Source organism: Euprymna scolopes, chromosome 17 (genome assembly GCF_053919585.1).
Source record: "Euprymna scolopes isolate OS-2025 chromosome 17, ASM5391958v1, whole genome shotgun sequence".
Taxonomy (NCBI): domain Eukaryota; kingdom Metazoa; phylum Mollusca; class Cephalopoda; order Sepiida; family Sepiolidae; genus Euprymna; species Euprymna scolopes.
The window spans coordinates 116,748,491-116,761,054 of NC_136498.1; the positions used below are offsets into that span (position 1 = coordinate 116,748,491).

The 12,564-nt window shown below is 35.0% G+C and overlaps 1 protein-coding gene across 1 annotated transcript in view; it reads right to left on the reverse strand.

The window, feature by feature from the left end:
* Window positions 1–5,590, reverse strand: part of LOC145296917 (guanylate cyclase soluble subunit beta-2-like) — a 120,646-nt gene extending 115,056 nt beyond the window's left edge. Inside the window, exon 1 of the mRNA XM_080143081.1 lies at window positions 4,222–5,590. Coding sequence (XP_079999207.1) covers window positions 4,222–4,251 — 30 coding nt within the window. The 5' untranslated portion in view covers window positions 4,252–5,590. The remainder of the gene's footprint in view (window positions 1–4,221) is intronic.
* Window positions 5,591–12,564: the final 6,974 nt, after the last annotated feature.

Sequence of the window (12,564 nt, forward strand, 5' to 3'; positions counted from 1 at the left end):
AGGTAATCAGTGAAATGTTGTTCCAATTTAACAATGTTTCGACTAGAAATAAATATTATTGGGGGGAAAAAAAAAACTGAAGCGAAATACATTTTTTTTTTTTTGTAAAAGAAAAAGTGAAAATAACGGGGAAAAAATGGCTATTCAAAATCAAATATTAATTAATCAGATTAATTGCAGACCATGAAAACACCTAAAGTTGAAAACATAATTTTATAAACGTGCAAAAATAATATGCTTTTGCCAGTCGCATATTTTTTTCTAGGCAGGAAGGATTACATAATTGTAAAAGAACTAAAATGAGTAGTTGGATTCAAAATAAATTGTTTGGAACTATTAGCATAATTTCCAATGCAATGTTTATACATTCGCATATTTTTACCATCACTAATGTTTGAATTGATGTTTTGAAACATGACGTATATCATAATCCTATGACATCACGCCAAACCTATAATTATTTTGTGAGAGTAATGTTTTTTAGCTCTAATTTGTTTTATAGAAATCACTCCAGACAAGGCATGAAACCACTTGATGTAAAGAACTAAAAAATACAACTTCATAGTCAAAAACTAACGAACAATTAGTGTTATATGAAAAGATTCTGAGCCAGAATATAGCGATTCTTCCTCCTTTGTTAGAAAACTCGCTTATGGAATGTAAGAACTAAAGGATTAAAGAAAAAAAGAAAAGAGTTACAAGGTTGTCGAAAGTAAACCCAAGAGCCACTATCTGCTCTCCATCTATAATATAAATCTCACCTGTCTGTTTAAATGTATGTATGTATGTATGTATGTATGTATGTATGTATGTCTGCCTAAAACTTTCGACAGAGGCGACGGATTTTCACAAGATTGGTATCCTTTTGAAGCTCGACCCTTTGGATGACAAATATCGAAAAATTGGCCAAAAACATTAATTCCTTCACCCTCAAGTGGGCACATTTTTTACAAGGAGGGGTCGCTTTTTTTGCTAACATTTTTTGCAAGTCATTCAAACCTCGTGTCAACAGCGTCGGATAAAAGGCATTATTTAAACCGCCCGTGACGTCACAACCGCGGTAAGCGCATCGATTGTTTTTTGTTTTTTTCACCTCTTTTTTATCTGGCGCGTTATGGGTTCGAGCTTGCTTATTATTCCTATTTCTCTTTTTTTGCGCACACAATTTTCCTTCTTTTTTTTTTTTTTTGCTCAACCAACACCCTTACACATACCTCCACTTTTTTTCCACCTCCGCATCACAGGTTCAAGCCTGCCTGCCTACTACAACTTTTTTTTTTCTTTGCTCAACACACACCTCTAAACATCCAGCAACGCCGGGCACCCAGGCTAGTTTATAAGAAAATCCAAATAGTTTAGTTGCTAGAACCGCAGACTGAAGTTCTCAAGATTTCGGTTTCGATTTCCGGTAATGGCATCTGTTATATTTGTTGGGAATTTATTATTGACCATTAATGCAATATTCTTCCATTTGTAAATAAGCCTTTTCAAAATAAGACAAATTCTGCATATTATATATATATATATATATATATATATATATATATATAATATATATATATATAATATATATATATATATATATATATATATATATATGCTAAATGTGTGTTTTTTGAGCACCAGATGCCTTCAGTGGCAAATAAGCTTCATTACATCACCTGACAAGTGACTTTTGGTTTCTTGCCAACCAATTAGCATGTTCAGTGGTGTAGTTACTATTTAATATTTGTCTATATAAATAAAAATATTATATATATATATATATATATATATATATATATATATATATATATATATATATACTAGCATGGGTGCCTGGCGTTGCCCGGGTGTTTGGAGGTGTATGCTGAGTAAAATAAAAAAAAGTAAATTTTTTAAACTCTGACTCCTATTATAACCCCTTAACATTTATTGTCTGGGGCTCAAATCAAGTTATTAAGTTAGATTCATGCCCGAGGAACCTATATCTAAAATTTCAAGTGTTTAGGCCCCAAATTGTCGGAGGAGTTTGGTAGAGTTCTCAAAGGTCAAATCATTGAACTTTGACCCCTTAACAGCCAAATGTTTGCCAAAAACTGATCACATCGATTTTCCCAAATCTAAATACCCTGTATATCGCATTCTGAGTCTGTAAACTAAATATTGACAGAGGTAGTGCGTAGGAAAATGTACACACACACAGACAGAACAGACACACAGACAGACACACAGACACGTTCACTTTTATAGATATATAGATATATATATATTAGTGATGGGACGATTCCAATATTTTTCCTGATTCCGATACAATTACTGATTCTGCTCTAAATTTCTGGTTCCAATACAATTACCGATTCTGATTTTGATTCTATTTAGATGTCTAAATATAGAGTTGGTTTTGTTGGAGGAGTGGGGGGGGGGGAAATCGGATTACCGCCAAAACACATGTAATAGATGCAGATACTTTTGCAAATGTAAAAATACACATATGCTTGTGACGTTTAGATTTTAGTTTTTCTGATAATTTATAATCAATAAATATTTATTGTCATTAATACGAGCCACAGCAAAATTAAGTTAAAAACAAAACGAGTAGAAAAATCGCAAACATTTTTTTCATTCTCAATACTGATTCCGATACCCCCACAAGTTTTGATTTTTTTTCGATTCCCGATTCCTATTAATCATCCCAACCATCCCAACACTAATATATATATATATATATATATATATATATATATATATATACATATATATATATATATATATATATATATATATTAGTGGCCTGGCAAAGCCACAAGAGAGACAAAAATCCCTTAGCAGTGCTTTTTTTCCTAATGAAAACCCATGAAAAAGTTTTCCACATGTTTTATTATCCTATATACCAAATTTAAGTCTGTAAATCAAAAATCCGTTAATATATAAGGTGAGAAGTGCCCTTACACATAATCACTTTATATAAATAAATAAATATATATATATATATATATATATATATATACTAGCAGGGGTGCCCGGCGTTGCTCGGGTGTTTGGAGGTGTATGCTGTGCAAAAAAAAACAAAAAAACAAAAAAAATGGTTAATTTTTTTTAAACTTTGACCCCTATTATGACCCCTTAAAATTTATTGTTTCGAGCTCAAATCACTTTATTAACTTAGATCCATGTTCAAAGAACCTATATCTAAAATTTCAAGTGTCTAGACCCAAAATTGTCAGAGGAGTTTGGTAGAGTTCTTAAAGGTCAAATCGTTGAAATTTGACCCCTTAACAGCCAAATTTCTGGCTGACACCCGTCACATCGATTTTCCCAAATCTCAGTACCCGGTATTTCAAATTTTGAGTCTATAGACTAAAAATTGACAGAGTTATTGCGTAGGGAAATGTACACAGACAGACAGACACACAGACAGACAGACAGACACGTTCACTTTTATAGATATATATATATATATATATATATATATATATATATATATTTATTTCTTTATATATATATATATATATATATATATATATATATATATATATATATATATATATATTTAGTGGAAATGGTAATTAATAAAAACTGAAGAAAGTGCTCAATACTGTTGTAGAGCAAATATGCGTTTTATTTTTTATTACCGTATCTTTCTGTTAAGTTACATTATTGTTTCGGCTACCCGGCCGTTTTTTGGGCCGTCTATATATATATATATATATATATATATATATATATATATATATATATATATATATATATATATAAAATGAAAATCTTATTGAAAATTTATTCAAATTTTCAAAACAAAAAAAAATCTATAAACCTGTAAGGAGGAATACAAAATTTAAATTATCCAACAAGGAGTACAAATAAACAAAAAAAAACTTTATTCCATGGAGTTTCAAAGAATTGTAATTGTTCTCATTAGAGAAAAGAGGTTTGCAAAATATACAATAAATTTTGCAGGTTAATGCATTAAAGGAAACAAACAATATGAAATTAATCATGCTTGCATAAAAAAAAAGTTATTTAACATTTAGTGACAGTTTATAGGAATTCAATGAGATTAAGAAAGAAATAAACAGAAAAAAGGACGGAAAAGGATATGGTAAAAATCCAATGGAAAAATTGTGACTGACGGACAGGCAGCCACAGTTTCTATTTATATAAGATTGAATGAAACAACGAGAAAACATTGATATAGCATAACTGTATTATTAATCGAAGAATATTAAAGGCACTACTTACCATTTTTGATGTCATTCTAGAGGTTTCCATGATGAATTATTGATTAGATACAATGTTGTTCTTTTTTTCTGTTTAGCTTCATAAGGTCCAGTCTAAAAAAAAGGGAGAAGTTCTGACGGGTCTTTGATTTTGAATCAATTCTTGTAAAATATACACCGAGATTCAAAATGGCGGACTTCGATTTGTTATCATATTGGATTTCTTTTTTCTTGAAGGCAGATGCAAGTCTCGCCAATACTGCTGAACGTTCTGCTTGAAATGTCCTGTTCACTCGACTGATAAATACCCATGGCCTATGATATCACACGCATACGCACTCACACACACACACACACACACACACACACACACACACACACACACACACATACTCACAGACACACACATGCACATATAGACATACAAAAACACACACATATGCACACATAAACATATAAACACACACATATGCATACACACATACATGCACACACACACACATGCGCATACACATGCACACATAGACATACAAACACATATATATGTGTGTGTATGTGTTGCAGGATTGACCTTTTATCTTATTTTTATTCTTCTAAAAAGTGGTGGGTTGTGTATTTTTTTTCCTTTTCATTTTTAATCTTTGTAATTTTATGACCGATGATAAACGCTACTGGTTCCGTTTTTTTTTTATATATATATATGTACATATTATTTTTATTTCTAAAGAAACCGTGCTCTATAGGCAGCCAACCAGGTGTGGACATTATCAACTGATTCTCGCTGGTTATACAATACAGTCACACAAAATACAAACGAGAGGTAATGGAGAGAAACAAACTAAAAGCATGTCTGTACACGTTCACCTCGCCTTTCACCAACCACAACTGGTACGGAATGAGTGTTTTTTTTTTTTTTTTTTTTTTTTTTTCAATCATTTTTTTTCTGTGGGTCGTCTCATCAGTTCATATCTATCTATATTCTACTAAAGCTCTGTCGGTCTTGCTTGCTTGTTGTTTGTTTGTCTCCGTGCACATTGAATGACGTTGTTGAATGGCCTTTTCAGTGAATGTTTTCTTTGCTTTCTTAACCCTACCAGACCTGAACTACTGAACCTAATTTGCTCCTGTACCTGGCCTCCTGGGCAAAATTGTGAAAAAAATTTAAACGCGTTAGTAATTCAGCCTTCATGTGCCAGTCTGCCTAACAGGTGGAGCCCTCCTTGATGCACAGGCCACTCGCATCATCAGAATTATCATCACTTTCTCCTTCATCGATATATTCATAATCACTAGCGTTACTTGATTCAGAAACAAACCTCTGATCAAATTCGCCTTCATCTGAATCAGAATTTGTCATTTTATCCAACACTTGTTGCACTGTGAAACTCTTTGCTCTTTTACCTGTCGAGGTGTTTGATTCGTCACTAGCTCGCTTCATGGCTACTTTAGTCTACAAAGCAAATCACAACTCCGCCAAAACAAAGAAAGACATTTGCAGAACGTTAAGTTTGCGCTAAATCAAGACTAAGCAGCGATTGGGTAGCTATTTTTAGCTCCTTGACAACACAAAAACACGTGGTCGGAAAAATACCGGTTTAGCTATAACACAGTATATAGCATTTTCGGAAATTACCGGTATATTGGTAGCTCGGTCTGGTAGGGTTAAGCGCTCTTTTGAACATGTCCACTAGCCGTTCAGCATTGTGCGATGCAATCGTGATATTCTCCGTTGTAAATGTTTGACAGAATAGTTTAAATCCACTAGATGTAAATTGCGTTTCGTTATCTTATGCAATGTTGCCCGGGAACCAGCACATGTTGCAGTCTGATACATCACAGTGAACGATCCCAAATCAGTTGAATAATTCATGCAAAATCTAATGATTACTTCCGTATTTGTTTGTTTAAATTACAACATTTCCGGCTTTTTCAAGTAATTGTCCACGACTATTAGATAATAGAATAAGTTATCCAGTGAGTCAGAAAAAGGGTTTGAAAATAGACCTCGAAACTCAGTAAAAGATGCCCTTTCATCTTCCTAGCAATCTCAACAGAGACGTTGAGAGCCTGTCTCTACCTTATCGTTATTTTTATGACAGCTTTACGGCGAAAGTTGGTAAGCTCTTACGTCCAATGGATATCTGGCGAGAAAAACTGTTGCATCCTGTGCCCCCCCCCTTGCCAAACTTTCACGAAAAACACTCATCTAGCTGGAAACACTATCGAAAATTTCCCCCACTCTTTATGTGTCTAAACCTAAACGTAGATTCCATGAACAAAGGTTCTTTTTTAGAACTGCACGCCTGTGGAACTCTCTTCCATTTCCCTGCTTTTCAGCTGACTACAATATGGTCGTCTTCAAGTCCAATGTAAACAAGTTCTTGATGAGCCGTTCCCTTTAATTAATCCAATTTACAAAGTTTCCACTACTAACGATTACTACAATATTGTCCCATTGACTACCATGCCATTCATTAACCCTTATCCTCGAGAGGCCTCTAGGACTTGATAAGTGATCACTCCTTTGTAAAAAAAAGATGTCTGCGCTACCAAAGCACATTCTTTGCACAGAATTTTCAGATTTTTTTGTACAAGCATTTAAAATTGTCATCTTGAAAATTCAGTATGTTATTGGTATACATCTTATGAGATAAATAATTTTTATGATTTCAGATTCAAATGAACAGCTACAGCAGGAATTGGAATACATCCTACTAAAGCCTGGTTGTCACAGCTGGTGAATTTCAAAAATGTAATCTGGATGTGAGGACACGTTAGAAGAACAATTACTTTCATTTAATTTTTTTTACTTTCATTAAATTCTTTTACTTTCATTTATTTTTTTTATTTCATTTATTTTTTTTACTTTAATTTTTTTTTTACTTTCATTTATTTTTTTTATTTCATTTATTTTTTTACTTTAATTTTTTTTTTACTTTCATTAATTTTTTTTACTTTCGTTTATTTTTTTTACTTTCATTAAATGTTTTTTACTTTACTTTAATTTTTTTTACTTTCATTAAATTTTTTTACTTTCATTTATTTTTTTACTTTAATTTTTTTTTACTTTCATTAAATTTTTTTTACTTTCGTTTATTTTTTTTACTTTCATTAAATGTTTTTTTACTTTACTTTAATTTTTTTTTTTACTTTCATTAAATTTTTTTTATTAACTTTCATTAAATTTTTTTTTAACTTTCATTAAATTTTTTTTTTTACTTTCATTAATTTTTTTTTTTTAATTTTCATTGTCTTAGTTCATAACAGAAAACCGCTAAAATGTTTTCTTTAAATTTTTTTAGTCTCTCTGTTTCAGCATTTTACGTTTTAACGGCAACATTTTATGTATAAGTGAAAATTTATCATCCAAAAACAACCAAAAAGTTGTTTGAGTTGTTCAGTGCGAATATTCTTAAGTTCAAAGCCTTTCTTTTTAATATAATTATAATATTTGCTATCGGAACAATATCAGAATCTTGCAATGAAGTGATAAACTGTGTACCCGCTCAACTTCGAAAAAAACGACACCAGCCTCGGTGGATACCACACAAAATAATAATAAAGTTCAAAGAGGATGAAAGGATCGAAAAGAAAAAGTACTAACCAGACCTCCATTTCTTTGTAATATAATCTCTACTATTATATGAAAATATCTTTGTCTGCGTGTGGGGAGATTCGTTCTCTATGGACTCCTAAACAGTTGGTCCGATTCTTTTTTTAAATTCCACACGAATGTACTTTGTGTGTGTGGCAGTGTTCTAAGGTAGACTTTGTATCAGAATGTTTTCAATAAGTATTGATAATTGATAATTGATAATCGATAATCGATAATTGATAATTGATAATCGATAATCGATAATTGATAATTGATAATCGATAATCGATAATTGATAATTGATAATTGAAAAAATTGGATGAAATAAGGAACAGGCGATTTTGACGAAAGTATATGGCGGTTACCATAATGTAATTCTTGTTGGGTAGGTCACCATTTCGGCGGGTCCTCCTTTTGGGGAGTCGTCGAAATTAATAAGACAGGAGTAGAAACTGACCTGGGAATAATAATAAAGAAACAAAGGAACTTCCAAACAAAACGGTTTTATATTTATTTCAGCGTACAAGTGGTATCGGGTTATAGAAAGTTCGTGATTTTCATTTTTGTCCCCTGACTCTGGAACCACTCGCGTCTCCGTCTTTTTTTGCTTCCAACACTTTTTGTATCTCTCTTTTTTGTCTTTCCCACCAGAACTGTTCTCCGTCCTGATTGGTTACAACCTCTGGTCGCATTTTTGAGGAAAGGAGGAGGAAGGAAGGAAGGGGAAAGGGAAGAGTAGAGAGAAAAAGACATGTAATGGAGAAATAGTGGCTTCACTACACGAGCCCCCCTCCAGTAACAGAGTTAGTTAATATCCTTAGAATTACTACTATGTCTACTTCTGTTTAAAAATAAAAATATTCATTTTTCTTTTTCCATGTCACTTTTCTTCCTGATCTTGATTTATACATACCACCAGCAATTTTACTCTCTACTTTATCGGTATCGTCTGTTTTGACATCCTTATCATTAGTAGTACCTGTCTGTGCTTTCTCGGTCACTCTAGTTCTATTACTGCTAGTTGGCTCTGTAAACGGTTTTAACCTATCGATTGATACATATGCATGAGTACCGTTATTCATATCGACCTGGAAGTGTTGATCTGATCGAGTCAAAACTTTATAAGGACCCGAGTACGATGCTTCTAATCGTTTCCTAACTCGATCAACCCTTAACCATACTTTCTCACAGGAAAGTAAGGTTTTCGGTATAAAAGATTTTGCATTTCCATGGATAAATCCTTTTCCATCGTTGAGTACATCGATTTGGGACATCCATTCACACAAATTACGTACATACTTGTTGTTAACTGGGGTTTCTTTTTCTACTCTCATTTGGAAACATGCGGATGGTAAATCAAAGTACTGAACTGCAGACTCCGTGTGTCTGTGAACTTTTGACTGTTGACATACAACACATTCTATACAGAATTGCTTGCCTGTCTTATCTAAGTTAGGCCAGAAGTATCTAGACTTAATCAGTTTAATAGATGTTCCAGTTCTAGGGTGCGCTAAACCGTGTAAACTGTCAAAGACAGCCCTACAAAGCTCTTTTGGGACAAACGGCCTGGGGTACTTGGTTGAAGTATCACACAGGACAGAGCAAATTTCATGTGACACGCAGTATTCTTTTAAATTAGTGTATGACTTTTTTTCGTCATCTCCTTTTTGTGCCTGGCCTATTTCAGCCATATCACATGCATCTATTTGCACCGCTAAAGCAGTTCTAGACATACAGTCTGCAACTACGTTCTCGTCTCCTTTAATATACACCACGTCAGCAATCTTTTCTCTTCCCTGCAACCTCTTTCCCACAGAAGAGACGTAGCAAGCCTATTTCTATTCTATCGTTATTTCCATGTCAAGTGTTCGTCTGAGCTCCATTCTCTGGTTCTCCCTCGCCAATCTTTTTCAAAAAACACCCGACTAACTGAAACCACCGTCAATAATTTTCCCCACTCCTTATCTGTGCCTAAATCAAAACGTAGATTCCATGAACAAAGCTTCTTTCTTAGAACTGCACGCCTGTGGAACTCTGTTCCACTTGCCTGTTTCCCTCCTGACTTCAACCTGGATGTCTTCAAGTCCAACACAAACAAATTCCTGATGAACCGCCCCCCTAAGTAATGACACCTTATCAATTCTCCAATACTATTGCTATACTATCCCATTGATTACTGTACACACAATAACCCTTATCCCCGAGTGGCCCTTGGGCCTTGATAAGTGGTGACCTCCATGTAAAAAAAAAAAGGACTGACAAGTGTCGTTGTTGTCAATCCGACTTTGCGGGTGTCTGACTATAAAGACTCCACATAATGGCTTATGGTTAGTGAATAATGTCACGTGACGACCCTCTATGAGGTGACGGAAATGTATTACTGAAAAATAAGCCATCAGTAGCTCTCTGTCGAACGTAGAATTTTTTTTTATTTTTTTTTTTTATTACATTTTCACCCCAAACAAGGCACATTGCCACTTTGGTGTAGGGGGCTACTATCAGGGGAAACATCTACTGGGGAACTATGTAGGGATTAGGGCAGCGAGATGTTGGTTCACGTTGCACTTGAACTTATGCATGTCAGTACAGTTGGGGAAGCAGTGACCTGGAATGGAATTCCAAAGTCTAGCAGTTCTGGGGAAGAAACTACTGGAGTAGAAAGATCTTTTGCATCTAGGGATCTCTACAGTGTGGGGGTGGGATTTTGCAGCTTGTCGGGTCTGTCGAGGGTGTTCACGTCATGGGGGCACAAGTGCTTGCAGTTCCTCAGAGCATTCACCATTATAATACTTGTAGAACAGGCAGAGGGATGCAATGTTTCGACGATGGGACAGAGGCTGAAGCTTAGATGCCAGTTCAGGGCCTATCAGATTTGCGACTCTCTTTTGAACCTTGTCAAGGAGCGAGAGACTAGCAGCCAATGCACCAGCTCAAATATGACAGCAATACTCCATACATGGGCGAATAGTGGCCTTATAGAGATACAGGATACTTTCGGGTGTTAGAAGTTTTCTAGCACGGTAGAGAGAGCCCACCTTCCTCGCAGCGGCCCTGGCAATTCCCTCGATGTAATTGTTCCAACTCATGTTTCCTGTGAACGTTAGGCCAAGGAGCTTGAGAGACGTACTCTCAGATAAAGAGTTGTTGGCCATTGCTATAGGTGGTAGAGAAGGTTTCTTGTAATTATTGAATGAAACCAGTTTTGTCTTGGCGGCATTGAACGTGACCATCCATTTTTGTCCCCATTCCACTACTGATTGGAGGTCATCTTCTAGTGTTTCTGCCATTACTTTAGATATATGTTCATTTGTTTTCCTGTCGTGCCTGCTATAGAGTGTGGTGTCATCAGCATATATACCCATCTCAGAGGCAATTTTGTCGGGGAGGTCATTTATAAATATCAGGAACAGCAGAGGTCCAAGGATAGATCCCTGGGGCACTCCCGCATTTATATCATATTGTTTAGATGTACGACCGTTGAGAACAACCTGGATTTTTCTCTTATCTAAGAAGGATTTAATTATGTTAAGTATTCTACCAGTGATACCGTATGATCACATCTTCCTGAGGAGACCCTCATTCCATACCCTGTCAAAAGCCTTAGATATATCTAGAGCTACCGCTCTGCCCTCTCCCGCTTTGTCCAGTGAATGGTATATGCGTTCAGAGATTACAGTGAGGATGTCTGCCGTGGAACGGGCTTGTCTAAATCAAATAGAATACTTGGCCTGGGCTTGCGAACATTTCTTGGAAAAGAAACCTATAGGTACTGGTTTCTTATCTATTAGCTGGTGTAGCACCAGCTGCGTATTGACTACTATCCGTAACCAGGTGGTACTCTGTGGCTGAAGACTGCGGATGAGCTAATGCCATAATTTCTGACAATTTGCTTATTATTGTTCTGAAAGCATGAGTTTCTTCTTCATTTAGCTCAAACGTTGCTTTAGGGTCCAACCTCATTCATTCGGATAGTGGTAGCATTATGGTTGCACAATTAGGGACTAACTTGCGATAAAAACCTGTCATTCACAAAAATCTATGCAAACTTTTCGAATCTTTAGGTACTGGAAAGGTTTCTAATTCTTTAATTTTTTTTTGAAGTAGGCAACAAGCCTTCTTTGCTTACATGAAAACCTAAGAAGTCCAACTATGGCACTCCGAATACACACTTAGCTAAGGAAATCTTTAAATTATTATCACTAAGAATCCTGAGTACCTTATCTAAGTCTTCCTTGTCCTGTTGTTCACTTTCGCTAAAAACTAATATGTCGTCTAAATACGAATACACAATTTAATTTATCTAAGTCTTCCTTGTCCTGTTGTTTAATTTATCTAAGTCTTCCTTGTCCTGTTGTTCACTTTCGCTAAAAACTAATATGTCGTCTAAATACGAATACACAATTTAATTTTAGAAATATCTTGTCCATAAAACGCTGAAATGTGGCTGCAGCATTCTTTAAACAAAATGGCATGTAATTAAATTCAAATAAGCCAAAAGGTGTCATGACTGCCGTCTTAGGCACATCTTCAGGGTGTACTTTAATCTGGTGATATGCTGCAGTCAAATCCATCTTGGAAAAATATTGTCTACCAGCAAGTTGTGTGCAGAATGAATTTATGTTCAGTATCGGGTAGCGGTCTGTCTTGGTAACGCTATTCAGCGCGTGGAAGTCTCCGCAAGCTTGATATGAACCATCTGATTTCTTCACTAAGTGCAAGGGTGTTGCCCACTCGCTACTGGAAGGCTGGATAACTCCAGTATTTAGTAAG